At 50.2% G+C, this 17,504-nt stretch overlaps 1 protein-coding gene and 1 long non-coding RNA gene across 2 annotated transcripts in view; one reads left to right on the forward strand and one right to left on the reverse strand.

The window, feature by feature from the left end:
• Nucleotides 1-917, reverse strand: part of SDHB (succinate dehydrogenase complex iron sulfur subunit B) — a 30,543-nt gene extending 29,626 nt beyond the window's left edge. The window contains exon 1 of the mRNA XM_020877976.2: nt 737-917. Within this exon, the coding sequence (XP_020733635.1) occupies nt 737-808 (72 nt within the window). The 5' untranslated portion in view covers nt 809-917. The remainder of the gene's footprint in view (nt 1-736) is intronic.
• Nucleotides 918-7,972: 7,055 nt separating this feature from the next.
• LOC110127657 (uncharacterized) lies at nt 7,973-14,391 on the forward strand. Its single transcript, XR_002310860.2, has 3 exons — nt 7,973-8,246; nt 9,171-9,288; nt 12,622-14,391. It is a non-coding gene; the product is annotated as an uncharacterized lncRNA (long non-coding RNA).
• Nucleotides 14,392-17,504: the final 3,113 nt, after the last annotated feature.

Genomic DNA, 17,504 nt, shown 5'->3' on the forward strand with positions numbered 1-17,504 from the left:
TTTTTTTCCAGGGGAAAAGGATTTGTAAAACCTTCGTCTTTGATATACACAGACTGCAGTGGCAGTTTCCCTTCCCCTTCTCCATGTTCCCATTTTCCTGACAATACAAGGGATGTGGCGAAAAACTACCAACGCACCCTGAACCATATAAATAAGAGCAGCGCCAACCTCTGGATCCGATCCAAGTCCAAACTGTGAGGTCGGTACACGACACTGGGGAGATCACAGTGTTTTTTGGGGCGCTCAGGTCCCCGGGGGCTAAGTGGGTCCCCCCGCTTCTCCCTTCTGTGCCTTCCCTCTTGCCCAAGTTCCCAACCATGCGCCCTGCAGGGCTGCCTCCCAGGCCCTGCCCTTCACGCCCCGGCGGGTCTGTCTTTCCCAGGGTGACGGCTTGCGGGCAGAACAAGGACCTGGCGTCCGAACGCTTGGATTCGCGCTCTGCTTCCACCAGTCAGTCGTCACCCGCTCGCCATGTGACCCTGGACAATCCAAGCGTCCTTCCTAGCCCTTTTCCCCCACTATGTCTAAAAATTCCCCTTCGCTCTGACCACCTCGCAGGCGGCAGAAAGGTGCAGAAAGAAACCGTCATCAAGACTCCGGGTGGCGGGAGCGGGTCGCGCTCCTCCCCGGGGCCCGCCCCGGGGCCCCCTCAGCCTCCCCCGCCGCCCCCTCACGTGCAGGCCGTCTCCGCGACCTTCACGCCAGCCGTCGTCCCCCGCCCAGCGCCGCGGCTCACCTGCAGGCGGGCCACGCCGAAGGCTGCCGCCGGGAACCGGCGCCTCAAGGAGAGAGCGACCACCGCCGCCATCTTGGCTCCTGACGTCGAGCCCCACCCCTCGAGCCCGAGGTCGCGCTCCGCCGGCGTCCCGCCGAGCACCGCGGCGTCACGCCAGGGCCCACCGAGTCCCCGCTAGCTGCGCAGGCGCCGCCGAGTGGGCGGGGCTTCCGGTCCCCGAGGGGGCAAAGGGAAGGCTGGGGAACCAACGCGAGCGTGCGCAGGTGCGGGGGCCGGCGCAGGCCCACTGGGCTTCCCAGGGTGGAAGATGACCTTCTCAGAGGAAGGGGGCGGGGCTTGAGGGTGGGTCAGGGGAAGGGACGGGGTTAAAGGCGCGAGGGGGCGGGGCCGTCAGATCCAAGGCCTGTCCCGGTTTTAACCCTTTCTTTCTGTTCAGTTCAGTTCAGTCACTGTCGTATCCGACTCTTTGCACCCCAATGGACTGCAGCACGCCAGGCCTCCCTGTCCATCACCAACTCCCGGAGTTTACTCAAACTCATGTCCATCGAGTCGGTGATGCCATCCAACCATCTCTTCCTCTGTCGTCCCCTTCTCCTCCCGCCTTCAATCTTTCCCTGCATCAGGGTCTTTTCCAATGAGTCAATTCTTCGCATCAGGTGGCCAAAGTATTGGAGTTTCAGCTTCAGCATCAGTCCTTCCAATGAATATTCAGGACAGATTTCCTTTAGGATGGACTGATTGGATCTCCTTGCAGTCCAAGGGACTCTCAAGAGTCTTCTCCATCACTGCAGTTCTTTCTTCTGTAAAATTTATCACTCATATCACTCACTCAGTCTCTGAGTAATTTCTGTAAAACACAGTGCAGTTTGCCTAAGACTTTACAGGTTTCAGCACTCCTGGGTTCGGATAAACTCCTCATGCCTGCTAAGTTGCTCAGTCGTGTCTGACTCTGCGACCCGTGGACTGTAGCCCACTAGTCTTCTCTGTCCATGGGATTCTCCAGGCAAGAATACTGGAGTGGGTGCCATTTCCTCCTCCAGGCGGTCAGTCCCAGGCAAATCAGGATAGCTGATGAATGAACCAAGGGGACTTAACAGACAGCGGGCAAAGGTGTAATTTATTCACTCATTATTCATTTTTTCGTCGTTTGTTCAAAAATATGCATGGAGAACCTATGTGCCGGGCGCTAGGATGCTACGAGTGGGCAACCAGGTGAGGTTGCGCCCTCACTGAGTTTACTCTCAAATCGACAAGTAACTGGACAGTTGCAGTGCAGTCAGCTCTGCTCTGGAGAGCGGGCTAAGAGGGAAGCTGGCCGTCCATGGCTTAGTCATCTAGTGTCAGCACCCATGTTTTGAGCACCTGCTGTGTGCCACACGCTGTGACCCATCCTCCTAGTCCCCACACCAGTCTCATGGGCGAGCTGTGTGTTCGTGTTTGCTGGCGCTTCACGGTGCTCTGTTCTTGCCTGCTGCGCAGCAGAGTGAATCAGCTGCACGTGTACATGTGCTCACTCTGCAGATTTCCTTTCTGTTTGGGTCATACTGAGTAGAGTTCCCTTTGCTATGCGCTAGGCTGTGCGAGTGTGTTTTAAGCTCCATCTCAGTCGCCTCGGCTGCTTTTCCAGACCCCTGTCCCATCTCAGACCTGGGACCTGGGACCTTTTGCTGCAGTGTTTGCGTGGAGACAAATAGCTTCTGGAGCAACAGAATACAAAGAATTCTCCAGGCAAGAATACTGGAGTGGGTTGCCATTTCCTCCTCCAGGGGATCTTCCTGACTCAGCGATCGAACTGGAACTGGGTCTCCTGTGTTGCAGGCAGATTGTTTACCAACTGAGCTACCAGGGAAGCCCCAAAGAAACTATCAGGGACTAAAAATAACTGCATGCATGCTGCAGTTGGGGCAAATTATGAACAGCATGATACAAAAAGACCAAAAACCCAATTGCCACTCCTGAAGGGCAAAACCAGGGTATTGGGAGCAAAAGCAGGGTTCCATGCATGCCCCCTGCACATAACACTGCCAAAAGGGTGAGCAAACCACCTAAGCTACCCCTCCAGGCTGACCCCTGGTCACACCCCTACCCTCTCCACAGGTAAGGAGCCAGCTCAGTGACCCCCACCCTCCTAACCCTCCCCTCCACCAGGAGTGAACAAGGGAACAGTCACTTGTTCTCACTCCGCCTGCTGCCACAGGATCCCCAATAAAGCCTTGCCTGAATTTCTTGTCTGGCGTCTTGTCAACTTCTGTTGATTACGGAGGCTGAGAACCCTGGTTGGCACCGACTCTGGGGGCTTGATTACCTTGGGCAGGTGCGGCCTGTGTCTTCCAAGTCACTTGGTCTCGTCAGTCACCTCTGCAGTCTATGTGGTTAGCTAACTTTACAGGTACCTGTGTTTCCCAGAATAATGTTCTTCCTTCTCTTCCTACTTGTTTTTTGACACATGAAAGCCACCTTTTTAAAATATGGGCTTCCCTTGTGGCTCAACTGGTAAAGAATCTGCCTGCAATGCAGGAGACCTGGGTTCGATCCCTTGGAGAAGGGAAAAGCCACCCACTCCAGTATTCTGGCCTGGCTAATTCCACGGACTGTAGAGTCCATGGGGTCGCAAAGAGTCGGACACGACTGAGCAACTTTCACATTTCACTTTTGAAAACGCTGAGGGAGTTTCCTGGGAGCCTAGTGGTTAGGATTTGGCACTTTTACCGCAGAGGCTGGAGTTCAGCCCCTGGTCAGGGAACTGAGATCCTGCAAGCTGCATGGTGCTGCCAAAAGAAAAAAAATGAAGTTATAGTTTATTATATAAGTTTTGGGTGTATGACATAGTCATTCACGAAATCTAAAGGTTATGTTTCATTTATAGTTATTATAAAATAGTGGGTATATTCCCTCTATTGTACTACATATCCTTGTATCTTATTTATTTTACTTAGTAGTTTGTACCTCTTTCCCCTACCCTGTGAAAGACACCATTTTATAGTCTTTGGCTTCCACGTTCACATAACTTAAATGCTACTGGAGAAATTAAGATGGTCAATTGAATTGGCAGATGAGGCTTAGTTTGTGGAGTCCTGGGCTTCCCAAGTGGTGCTAGTGGTAAAGAATTTGCCTGCCAATACAGGAGATGTAAGAGACGTGAGTTCAATCCCTGGGTCAGGAAGATCCCCTGGAGGAGGGCAGGGCAATCCATTCCACTATTGTTGCCTGGAGAATCCCAAGAACAGAGGAGGCTGGAGGGCTGTGGTTCATAGGGTTGCAAAAAGTTGGATACAACTGAAGCGACTTAGCAGAGCAGCTCAGGCTAGAACTACCAGGTGGCCTCATTAGAGGAGGTGTGTAGTGAGGGCACCAGGAATAACCAGGACCCCTGGTCTAACCTTGACTCTTCCCCTGGAGGATGAGTGACCATGGACTGGTCTTCCCGTGGGAGAGGCCCTCATCTCTGGCCTCCCTTGCCTGTATCATCAGTGTGTTGGACAAGCTGATTTTCTGTGAATCACATGGCTGCCTCGGGGGGGCTGCTTTGAGGGGCTGGCCTAGGGGCAACTGGTGACAGGGCTGAGGTCACTTTGACTTTTCACCGGGGCTGACCCAGCATTGAAAAAGAGCTCCTCCATGTCTGCCCCAAGGGGCTGCCCTAATTGGATGGAATCGTGGAAAGACTGTCATTTTACCTGAAGTCCTCCTAGCTGCCTTACTTTCCGAGATGACGGAAGAGTGGCCTCTCCCGCCTAGGGATATGTTTCTAGAGAACTGACCCTGCAGGCATTTTAGGTTCTCTCATCGCAAACGCAGATGCTACTCCTGGGTTGAGGACTGCCCTTTGACTTTGTCCAGGTCGCCTTGGACAGAGCGGTCTGAGACCTTGATTTATGCAGGGGCTCTTGGTGCCAATGGACCCACGTGCCCTGCGGTCACATCATTCCTGGGCTTCATAGGGATTTGGGGAGCTCAAATTTATGGAGAAATAGATTCCTGGGCGGCTCTACCTCCGCCCTGAACTTTGGGATTCCAGAAAGGCACAGCTGCAGGAGGACTGAGAGATTTTCATGGCCTGCTCCTGACGTATCTTCCCAAGGTGTCTTTGTGATAAGACCCAAAGTTTCTTGGCCTGTTTCCATTTGTCTAGCTAGTAAAGTATTGCTTTTCGCCAGTCAGCTAGATGCTTTATGCTTATTCTGAACCTCATCACTCACAAATGTGTTCACATAAGCAGTCTCCTTTACTCCTCGTAACAGCCCTCTGGGGTGGGCATGAGAGAGCCTGAGCGATCCTGGGTGGGAGTCTTGCTTTAGGACCTCTTTCTTCTCCAAGGGCTGGAAATTAAAAATTTAAACCAGGAGGCCTAGAGTCAATTGTCGTTCGTACACCCAACTATATTTTGAGTGTCTTGTGATTTAGGACAACCTGACTGCCCACCCCCCAGGCAGAGGCTAAAGAAGGTTGGATTTAGGTGGGGGGGTACCTGATGATTTTATCGCCTAGGAGATCTATTTGCCTCTGAGAGAAACTTACTTCACCTCAATAGACCCCTGTGGTGGGACTCAGGGGCCTTCTCATCCAAAATTCAGGGTTTTCTTTGCCTCTGACCAATCAGCCTTTGTCTTCCGTCTGTCTGGCAGACCCTTTCCCGTTTCCAGCCATCTTCTCAACATCTCCACCTGGGACCCAGTGGCCTCCAAGACTGTCCTCTCCTGCCTCATCCCTGTGATAAAACCAGAGCTCTGTCCCCTCCTTGCCCCTCACCTCCAAGTCTTCGCTTACATCTACGCTGGGATCGGAGTGATCTTTCTCCCTTTTCCACGTGGCCAATTTAAGGTTCAGCTTCAACTGTCTCCTCTCTAGGAAATCACCTCTTGACCACCCCCGTCAAAACATCCCTTGCATCTGCCATCCAGGCACATCACTCCTGGTTTCACAGTTACCCATTTACATGTCTGTTTCCCCAAACTGTGGGCATCTTGAGGGCCTGGACCATTCACTTTATTTTCTTTGTAGGATTGATTGCCATCTGCAAGTTTGTTTTTAATTCTTTTGAATATATTTATCATCTCAGCTTCTCATGCCAGGGGTCAAGAATCACGTCTTTCTTGTTCACTGTTATGTCCCCAGCATCTGGCACAGTGGCTGGTACCCAAATGGTGGCCAGTAAGCATTTAATGAGTGAACAAATTCGTCTTTGTTTCCAAAGTGCCTGGCTTGGGACCTAGCACACAGGAGGTATGTGGTCAATATTGGTTGAATGAAGGAGTAAATAAAAATATAGGATGAGCTGTCCCTGTTCTTCATAGAAGGTGGCAAGGGAGGCTGGGCTTGAGGGTGGGTGGCTGGGGGAGGAGGGAGCCCCCTGGAGGCCCAGGCAGCTTTTATCTCTGGGCCAGGACTTGGGCAAAGTGAGTGCATGGCATTTACAGTGGTGAAAAAAAAACACAAAAAAACTCAGTCATTAAGATATATTTTAATGCACTATTAAAAATGCAAAAATGTCACAACTGAAACATCAACATTCTAAGTAAAGACAGCATTCTTCAAGAAAAACTAGTGAACTGAATCAGTCAAGGGAGCTGGGAGCAATTCACCCTGGTTCCTTTTTGCCCTGGTGAAGACCAGAGACCACTCTTTCTTGACTTAATTTCAGTAACTTCTCCACTGTGTCTCAGTCTTGCTGACCCCTGTTTGTTTCCTTGTGGTTAGAACCAGAGAACTTTTAGGACACATCAAAGTGGTTGGGTGCTTTTTCAAGGACCAGGGTGAAGGAAGGCGTGGGCGTGGGTGGGCAGGAATGGAGGGAGAAAGTGGTGATGGCGATCACAGCCCAGGCCTCCAGCTGATCCGGCTGTCTCATCTACAGGGAGGCCTTGGGTGCCCGGGGACAGCGGGACAGCCTTACAGAGAGGCTGGGGGCTGAGACAGTAGGAGAGTGTTGCCTTCTTTCCCTTCAGCTGGGGAAGGAATCCCTTCCGTGGAGCCCTGCAAGCAGGCCTGCCACCACTGTGAGATTTGCAACCATCTGGGCTCCTCCAAGTATACCCCAGCTCTCTGCCTGGGGTCTTTTTCTTCCAGGAAGCTGCTTAATTTGTCACTGTGGGGCTCTATGGAGAAGAAGAGGCAAAAACTGTCCCCCAGAACTGGAATGGACATAGTAGGGAAAACAGAATGCTGGCGGGGGGACTTCCCTGGTGGTCCAGAGGTTCAGAACTGCCTTTCACCGTGGGGGATGCGGTGCGATCTCCTGTTGGGGAGCTAAGATCCCCTGCGCCTGGAGCAGCTACTCCTGAGCGCTGCAGCGCTGAGCCCGCGTGCCACAGCGGAGACTCAGCGCAGACAGGTGGACAGATAAGAGTACAAAAATAAACTTGGAACGGACTACCATTCACTGAAGGCTCAGATGATGGTTAACATTAAAAAAGAGAGAATGCCGTTGGCCACCTGGCCTCCATCTCCAGCCCCCGACCCTGGCTGCCTGCGCTTACTCTCCGAGGAGCCCTTCTCCCTCCGCCAGGTCACTCAGGGCTCATCCCCACTGCCGCTCGGGGTGCCAGGGGGGCGACGAGGGGGCTGCTGCCGCTGCTCATCGTCACTGCCGCTCGGGGTGCCGGGGGGGGGGGGGGGGGGACGAGGGGGCTGCTGCCGCTGCTGATCCTCACTGCCGCTCGGGGCGCCAGGGCAGGCGACGAGGGGGCTGCTGCCGCTGCGCCGCTGCTCATCCTCACTGCCGCATTAAGACTTAACTGCGTCCCAGGACCTTTACAGAGCAGCTCAGGTGCGTTCTCTCTCTTTGATCATGTAGGGATTTTTGTCCTCAACAGTTGAGGCAGCTGAATCCCAGAGAGGGTCACCAACTCACCCTGAGTCACACAGCTTGGAGGCGAGCATCTTCTGTTGGGAGCTGGGTGGGCTGTGGACTTGCCCCCAGGGCCCTCGGGAGCCCAGCGGTTGCAGGCCCTCTGGTTGACCCGCAGAGGGCGCTCCTGCCGCACAGACCGACCCAGGGCTCGCCCAGCCCCTTCCACTCTGCCCTTAGAAAGGGCTCATCTCAGCCCTCCTCCCTTCAACTCTCACCGTGCAATGAGCCTGCTCACAATATTCTGAGTGGGATGGGGACAACCATATGCTACAGACGTCTCCAGTTTCATGAGCGGACTCTATCGAACTCCCGGAGCAAAAGTCACGAGCCACCCCGACTCCAGATGGGGCCGTGTTTCGCACAGCTGAAGTCAGCTCAGCTGCTGGACTTAGCAAGTGGCCCGAGGGCTTCCGGGGACTGTCCCGGGGCTGGGCCCTGCTGCGCCACACACAGGCACAGGCACGCAACGAGAGCTCGTTTACTCCGCTCCCTGGGTCTCCTCTCTGCCTGGCACATCGCCAGCATGCTCAGATTAGCCGTGAACTTGATCCTCTGGCTGTGTGTGGGCGTGTGCTTTTTAAACACGGCATGTGATAAAACTCCCTTTCCAGCTGAATCTGAATTTTGAACACCCCTTACATGGCTCAGAGACAGCGCCAGGTAATTGAAACGCAAAAAAGGGAATGGTGGTGAATATGCATTTGCTGTGGCTAGATATTGGCTTGCTGAAAGCAAATCAAATCAGAAGAATGCAGAATGTTAAAAGCAAGTTGAGCGAATTCCTGGCGGTCCAGTGGTTAAGATTCTGCTCCCAATGCAGGGGGTATGGGTTTGATCCCTGGTGGTGGAACTGCCCGCATGCTGTGCGATTGGGCTAGAAAAAAAAAAAAAGCAAGACAGGCAGGAAGGCAGGAAGATGACATGGTTATGTGTGAAGACCTTTGGGAGATTCGGCTCCTGTTATATCAGACATCATTATGTGACCTTCAGCAGGTTACTCCTGCGCAGTCGTTTCCTATTGTGTAAAATGGGGTCAAGAATAATACTCTCCTCACGGGGAGGAGAGTAAATGAATTAGTATCAGTAAGAAGCTACCAGTCTTAAACTGGTGTTGGGAAGCCCAGGTTGTGGGGCAGAAAAAAGAATTATTAGGGGGAAGAGACTGCTAGTCAGGATGGGAAGATTTCAGCATAAATAAGATGCCAAGGGTTTCAGGCAGCTTTAAAAATATTTAAAAATATACATGTAATTAAATTCTCACTATGTAAGAATTTCAAGCAACACAGGTAAAGTTTAAATCCCCTTCGTCACACTTCTTTTTCCCAGAAGTGATTACTATTGTCAGTTTCATGGGATTGCTCCCGTATCTTTTTCTTTGCATATGTATATACACATGTATTTCTAGAGAAATCCATGGTTTTGCTTGACTTTGAAAAAGCATATTTCTTTCTTTGTTTCTGCCTGGGCTCGGTCTTCGTTGCTCACACGTGTTTTCTCCAGCTGTGGCGAGCCGGGCTGCTATCTAGTTGTGGTGCATGGGCTGCTCATTGCTGTGGCTTCTTCTTTGTTCTTTTTTTTTGGCAGGACGCAGCCTCTAGTCATGTGGGCTTCAGTGGTTGCAGTCCCCAGGCTTAACTGCCCCTCGGTATGTGGGATCTTAGCTCCAGACCAGGGATCAAGCCTGTGTCTCCTGCAACGGCAGGTGGGTACTCAACCCCTGGACCACCAGGGAAGTCCCAGACTTTTTTTTTTTAATACCAACATCAAGTGTTCTGTCTTGGAGCTCTTTCCTTGTCAGTACATATAGTACTTATTTTAAGTGTTGCAAAATATGTAAATGTGGGGATGTACAATGGTTTGATCATTCCTCAGGTAGTTTCTTTTATTTATTTATTTTTAAAATTTATTTTTATTAGTTGGAGGCTAATTAGTTTACAATATTGAAGTGGGTTTTGTTATACATTGACATGAATCAGCCAGGGTGGTTTCTTAATAGCAATGAAGATACCTGTTACTGCACTCTTCCTGAAATACAGAATCAGTTTGGTGGCCGCAGCTGCCGTTGCTGCGGGGCTCCCACTGGTCAAAGCCTAGTGTTTCCAGGGTGACTTCAGGCTACACCTCTGCCATTCTCTGCGGTCACTGTTTCTTAAACCTGTCATCCCCTCCACCTCTGTGTTCCTGTTCAGCTTGGCGGCCTTCCCTTCCTCCTCTGCCCAGTCCTTCCTCCCTACATTCACTCATCCGGGCTCAGCTGAACATCAGGGCTGCCCTCGGCCACTCCCGCAGTGGGAAATAATTGTGAGTGTGTGTGCATATGACCCCACAGCGTCTGTGCCTTGTTCGTCCTCCGTTCAGCAAGTGTTTATCAAGCGGCTACTCTGTCGTTTTGCCTCTTTGCCCTGCTGTCTCCCTGACTCTCAGTTCCTTGAGGGATGAGATCATGTCTCAGACACAGGTTCCCATGGAGAACAGACATTCTGGTTTGCTCAGCATGGTTCCAATTTTCACCTGTTAAACTGGTAGGATTATTACTGTTGTTGTTGTTCAGTGGCTAACTTGTGTCCCATTCTTTGCCACCCCATGGACTGCAGTATGCCAGCCTCTTCTGTCTTCCACTGTTTCCTGGAATTTGCTCAAATTCATGTCCACTGAGTCAGCGATGGTAACTAACCATCTCATCCTCTGCCGCCCCCTTCTCCTTTAATCTTTCCCAGCACCAGGGTCTTTTCCAACGAGTCAACTCTTTGAATCAGGCGGCCAAAATATTGGAGCTTCAGCTTCAGCCACAGATCTCCCAATGAATACTCAGAGTTGACTGGTTTGATCCTTTCAGTCCAAGGGATTCTCAAGAGTCTTCTCCAGCACCACAATTTGAAAGCCTCAGTTCTTCAGCACTTAGCATTCCTTATGGTCCAACTCTCATTCTGGTTTAGATGAAATACTATCTGATCACTCTAGTTTTACACACAATAGATGCATCAACAGTCAATATCAACAAAAAAAATGAATGAGTGGATAAATGAATTTAATTTGTTTTTCATGATTTTGAGGTGCCACTCAACAGAGTGGAAGACTTGAGAGCACATTCTGTATTGTTCAGTCTCCCAATTGTCATTGCGATCCCATGGACTGCAGCATGCCAGGCCTCTCTGTTCCTCCCCATCTCCCGGAGTTGCCCAAGTTCATGTCCATTGCATCGGTGATGCCGTCCAACCATCTCATCCTCTGTCTCCCTCTTCTCCTTCTGCCCTTGATCTTTCCCAGCATCAGGGGCTTTTCCAGTGAGTCAGCTCTTCCCATCAGATGATCAAAATACTAGAGTTTCAGCTTCAGCATCAGTCCTTCCAATGAATATTAGGGAGTGATTTCCATTAGGAAGGACTGGTTGGATCTCCTTGCAGTCCAAGGGACTCTCAGGAGTCCTCTCCACACCACAGTTCAGAGGCATCAATTCCTCGGCGCACTGCCTTTTTTATGGTCCAGCTCTCCCAATTGTACATGACCACTGGGAAGACCGTGGCCTTGACTATATGGACCATGATCCATTCTGTACTATGTAGAGGTTATTTCACTCCGGACTCCACTGTCTTTGAAGGGTTTTGTTGTTACTCAGTTGCTCAGTCGTGTCTGACTCTTTGTGACCCCATGGACTGCAGCACTCCAGGCTTCGCTGTCCATCACCAACTCCCAGAGCTTGCTCAAACTCATGTCCATTGAGTCAGTGATATCATCTAGGAATCCTATTATCTCCAGAAACTTGTTTGCAGGTGTTCTTGTTATAAGATTCTAATAGTTTCTCTAGTATGCTGAAAAATGACGGGTGCAAAGGCAACGTTTATTTATTAAAAGGATGGTGATGCTACTGAGTGAAGTAAGTCATACAGAGGAGGAGAAATATTGTATGACATCCCTTATATGTGGGATCTAAAAAGAAATTATAGAGATGGGCTTACTTACTAAACAGAAAGAGACGCATAGGCTTAGAGAACGAACTTATGGTTGTCAGCGTGGGGTAAGGGATAGTTAGGGAGTTTGTGATGGTCGTGTATATACACTGAATTTAAAATGGATAACCAACAAGGACCTACTGTACAGCACATGGAACTCTGCTCAATGTTATGTGGCGGCCTGGATGGGAGGGGAGTTTGGGGAGAAATGGATACATGTATATGTATGGAAGAATCCCTTAGCTGTTTGCCTGAAATTATCACAACATTGTTAATAGGCTTTACCCCAATACAAAATAAAAAAGTTTATTATTTTTTTAAAATAATGACTCATTGAACTTTAGTTAGAAAGTTGTTCCTAAGATGCAATAGTCAAGAGCGGCAGTTCAGCCTGTGGGCTCCGGAGTCAGATACCTGAGTGCGTCAGGGTTTGGCTGCGTCCTGCGGTGTAAACTGGAACAAGTCACTTCTTTGCTGAGCCCCAGTTTTCTCATCTATAAAGTGGGGATAATAACCTTGCTGTGGCACAAATAGAAATGAGACTTTTCTTTAAATGAGGAAACAGTAAACCGGCTGGGGAAACAACATAAACAGGCTTGAGAGAGTTAGGCAATCTTGGTTATTCTTTAGCTACTACCACTAACAAGGAGATCCAACCAGCCCATCCTAAAGGAAATCAGTCCTGAATATTCATTGGAAGGACTGATGCTGAAGCTGAAGCTCCAATACTTTGGCCACCTGATGTAAAGAGTCAATCCATTGGAAAAGACCCTGATGCTGGGAAAGATTGAAGGCAAGGGATAAGGGGGCCTCAGAGGATGAGATGCTTGGATGGCATCACTGACTCATTGGACATGAGTTTGAGCAAACTCCAGGAGATAGTGAAGGACAGGGAAGCCTGGTGCACTGCAGTCCATGGGGTCACATGGAGTTGGACATGACTGAGTGAGCGAACAACAACTAACAAACACTCACAGCTGGACTTGCCCTTCCCAAAGCTAATCACACTCTGATTCCATCTGAAATGTACTCTGCACCTGACATTCTTCTCTGCCTGCACTCTCTTGTAGTATTTTTCATTTCAGAAAGAAGACCACAGGCCGCTAACTTCATAAAAGACCACCTCCAGTTACCAAGTTGCCTGATGCCAACCATGGCTGTTTTGAAATTTTGCAAAAGGAAAAAAAAAAGCAAGAACCTCATGAAGATATGAAAGCAGGGAGCGGGGGCACAGTTGTTGAGGCGCTAGCCGGCTGTGTTTCCCCTTTGCCTGGAAGAGAATAAAGTTACTACTCTTTTTTCCTCCAGACTCTGTCTCTGTGTTTCTACTTGGCATCAGTGGACAGTGACCAAAATTCTGGCATCAACCTCACAGCTCTGTTGTGAGAATTAGATGAGGTAATGAATGTGAACTGTTAGGCTGAACCATATGAAGCCATCTCTATTTGACCCTTATCAGCTTTAAAATGGCATATCACATAGTTTAACATGGCAGGTGCCTGGTAGGCAATCAGCATTTGAGAAACGGTGGCCAATACTGCAAGCCTGGGACCTGGGGCCCTCTGCTGTGAAGCTTGCACCTGGACACACCTCTCTTCCAGTTATAAAACACGAAGCAACGGTATGGAACTGAAAATTGTGTGCATGTGCAGCTGGGAGAAATTCTGGACCTAAAGAAACAACCCCCCCGACCCACCCGCCAAAACCCAACTGCCATTTCTGAAGAGCAAGGAACAAAAGCTGAAAGTTGGGAACAAAAGCAGGATACTGAGCTCGCCCCAACTCAACACCACAAAAGAGTGGGCAACCACCTAAGCCACACCCCCAGCCCACCCCTGGACACACCCTATCCTCACACCCCCGTGGAAGGAAGAGCTTGCCCGACCTCCACCCCCGGGGAAGGGAAGAAGCAAGGGGACCTGTTGCTTGTTTTCACTCCCTGATGCAATCAGCACAAGAGTCTCAGTAAAGCCTTGCCTGAATTTCTTGTCTGACCTCTAGACAATTTCTGTTGATTGGAGAAGGCCAAGAACCCTGGTCAGTATCAATCTGACTCGATTGATATTTCGGCTTCTGTGGCCTAACTAAACAGGCATTTCATTCTTTCATTCAAAACACTTTCTGAGCACTGACTATTAAGAGACACTTGCTCCTTGGAAGAAAAGCTCTGACAAACCTAGACAGCATATTAAAAAGCAGAGACATTACTTTGCTGACAAAGGTCCGTCTAGTCAAGGCTGTGGTTTCTTCAGTGGTCACATGTGGGTGTGAGAGTGAGAGCCAGTCCCTAGGCAGGTTGGTAAGAAGTCTGGGGTCCCCACGGAGGAGAAAGCGGTCTGCGGTTCTCGAGGAGGAGATAGGGCTCTGGAATTCTCAAGGAGGAGGAAAGGACAAACTTCTTCCCCCTGTACATTTAGTCTTAGCCACATAAAACGGTTTTTCTTAAACCTGGAACTGATGCTTACACAGCTCAGTTTAAACGCTGTGCCAGGGGTTACATGACAGCAGTGTATCCTGCTTGAGGAAAGTTTCTCCTTCCTGAGAACCTTCTGACTAGTCCTGACATCTTAGAATGTATTTTATGGGAGTGGGTCTGGTAGGATCTATTAAATTCTAATCCTGTTATCCTAAAGTGTAAATTGTGGGAGTGGGTCTGGTGAAATTTTCACAAGCTTGAAACATTCTTTTGATTTATTGTAGTAACTAATTTAAAAGTATACAACTCCCTTGCTAACACTCGCGAGGGGGACACTCACCGTCCCCCTTCTGAGGTCTCTGTCAGAAGCTTTCTCTGTCCCTTCTCTTTAATAAAACTCTGCTACACAAAAGCTCGAGTGATCGAGCCTGGGCCCTGGTCCTGAAGTTGCGTCTTCTTTGGAGGTCGTGGATCCGACACTGTCCACTGTCAGCTGCCCCCCTGGGGGCCCACAAAAGCTCGAGTGATCGAGCCTGGGCCCTGGTCCTGAAGTTGCGTCTTCTTTGGAGGTCGTGGATCCGACACTGTCCACTGTCAGCTGCCCCCCTGGGGGCCCACAAAAGCTCGAGTGATCAAGCCTGGGCCCTGGTCCTGAAGTTGCGTCTTCTTTGGAGGTCGTGGATCCGACACTGTCCACTGTCAGCTGCCCCCCTGGGGCCCATCCGGGGTCCTCAGGACGAGGTAAGGACACTCAGAGCGCCTCTGCTTTCTCAGTGTACACGCCTTTTGCTTTACTTTTTAACTCTTCTGTGTCCTTGTGTGAATGAATGACACGCCCTGTGCGAAGCAAGTGATGAGCCCTGCTCTGCGGTTTTGTGGTGCCTCGTAATGACTGAAGGCAGCCCCAAAAAGGGGAGCCTTGTCGGGGTTTATACTGACCTGCCAAGGCCAAGAGACACCCGAGGTCCCTGCTAGGGGAGCGGCCAGAGACGGGCAAAGCATGTGGACTGAACTTCCCTTTCTCGGTCATCTTTTCCTGGTCTCTTTGACCATTTCATAATTGTGTGGGGAATTAGAACTACTAACCTAATCTGTCGGATCACAGACTTTCAAGGGAATTGTGATCCACGTTGTTACTACGCGCTTTTACTTAGACCCCATGTATGGAAGCGCCTGGCGTTGCTAGGAGCCGAAAGTTACAGGAGCATGTTTGGAGAGAGGCGGAGCTCTGGCTCCAGGAATGTCTCTCAGGCTAGAGATCACCCTCTTGGCTGCCTGCCCCAGGGGCCAGCGACTTGAAAGTGAGTCTTTGTCGCGGCCTGTCTCCTATCCCTCTGGAGAGGAGCGCTGCTGCTGACCCTGAGGCTTCTGAGGACACAGATCTGGAATCGCAGGATCTGGTCAGCTTGGAAACGCAGTGGGCTCCCTCCTTTGGAAGCGCTGGCTCTTAGTGGGCCAGGGGAGGCTCCCTGACGACTTTTGTCTCAACTTCTCAGATATTCTTTCTGTGGAGTCTGTGGGGATGAACTGGAAGGACTGGTCCTAATAGCTCGGGAACAAAATCACTTCTTCCTTGCTGGCCAGCCCTCCACCACGTCTTTGCCATCACACCACTGGTGTGACACTCAGGACGGGCGTCTTGGTTGCCGTTTGTCCCTTGACGACTCACACGCTTCCCCGAGGAGTGCTAGCTTGGGGAACGTTCTGGGAAAGGTACCCTGCTCCACCCTGGGAAGCATCAGAAGAAAGGGGCAAATAAAAGGTCTTGGTGGTATGGAACTAAGTCAGTCTGGGATGCCATCAGGTCTACCCCTGGGGTATCTCCACCCCGCCTTGGTGATAGAACTGGGAGGGACGAATAAGATGCCTGCGTTGGTAACGGACAGACTAAGTCCAACCAGGGAAGGAAAGTTTCGTTGGAAAGTATGTCTACACTCCCATCTAGAGCAGGGGTCGGGACGCTTCTGGTGGAAAAAAGCCACGGCTGTGGATGCCGCTTTTCTCTTACAGATGGGAGCCAACAGTTCCAGAACCACTCCTTAACAATGTATTAAAAAAAAAAAAATGGACAAGTTCGATTCCCAGAATTTAAAAAGAGACGCCTGATCTTCTGTGATACTGAATCCTTTGGATTCACAGTATCCTTTGGAAGATGGGGAACACTGACCTGTTGAAGGATCTCAATTATTACAATTTCATACCTAGACTGGTTCTGTAGAAAATAAAGGAAATGGGTAGAAGTGCCTTGTGTGTTGTTCTTTATCTCTGTGGAGACAGGCCAGACTTACGTCCTCAGGGTGCAGATTTGGGTGTGAAACCTTCAGCTCCCTCCTGCTTTCTAACTTGGCCCCTGTATCCAGGGCTCCCAACTGAACAGGCTGAGAATCAGCGCACCCTTCCAGGACTGGTTGCCTCAGTCTCGGTAGAAATTCAAACAGTTCCAACTGCGGTCGGGACTATTTAGAGGATCCAGAAAAGTATATAGAAGACTTTACGGGACTAACTTTACTTTATGACCTTACTTGAAGAGATGTAATGTATGTCTTAGGACAGACGCTGACTCCTGACTCAAAAATTTGACTTTTGGAGAAGCTAGTACTTTCGGAGATGAATGGCTTGAGTGTGAGGCAAGGGGAAAAAGGGAACATGAAATGACTCTCCTTCCTACTGGGAGCCAAGTGGTTCTAATAACAGTCACTTTGCCGGATGTATTCTTGAAGGACTTTAGCAAGCACATGCTGAGACTTTAGACTATGGTAAGTTGGCTGACACAGAGCAGGGAGAGAAGGAAACTCCTGATAAACTCCTAGATGGACTATGGAGGCTCTCCACAAGATTGCTGACATTGATCTTGAAAGTGCAGAAGGAGGAATGATCTTAAAAGATAGATTTCTCACTCAGTCAGCTCCAGATAACTACAGTAAGTTATGAAAACATGCGTTTGGACCAAATCAGTCTTTAGGTTGCAGCTGGCTCAGACTGCATATTATGATAGAGAATATGAGGAGGAAAATAAGAGGAAAAAATAACCAGGCAGAAGACTGATGCCCCTTCAATGGCTGTGAGACCTGCTCTGAAACAGCCTGAGAAAAATGCCCAGAGGGGCCCAGGTGAAAAGGGATGGGCTCGCTATTACTGTGGGAAGGAGGGGCACCTCAAGTGGGGTTACCCTCAGGTATCTAAGCTGCCCCCAGCTCCATGTCTGGTCTGCAAGGGACCACACTGGAGGAGAGACTCCCCCAGAGGCGCGGGCCCCAGGGGTCAGGCTCTCAGGACAATCAGGAAGGTGCCCGGGCGTCCCCACGCACGCTCCCATCCTAATCACACCTGAGGAACCCCGGGTATCAATAACTGTGGGGGCAATCTGTCAGTTTCCTTTTGGACACTGGGGCAACTTTCTCTGTGCTCAATGAAGCCACTGGTCCGCTTCCCTCCCGATCCAATACTGTAATGGGACAGTCTGGATGAGCCAAACATGATTGTCACTCACCCTTTAAGCTGCAACTGGGACTCTGTGCTGTTTTCTCAGGAGTTTCTGATCGTGCCAGAGTC

Source organism: Odocoileus virginianus, chromosome 30 (assembly GCF_023699985.2).
Source record: "Odocoileus virginianus isolate 20LAN1187 ecotype Illinois chromosome 30, Ovbor_1.2, whole genome shotgun sequence".
In the NCBI taxonomy this organism is placed as follows: domain Eukaryota; kingdom Metazoa; phylum Chordata; class Mammalia; order Artiodactyla; family Cervidae; genus Odocoileus; species Odocoileus virginianus.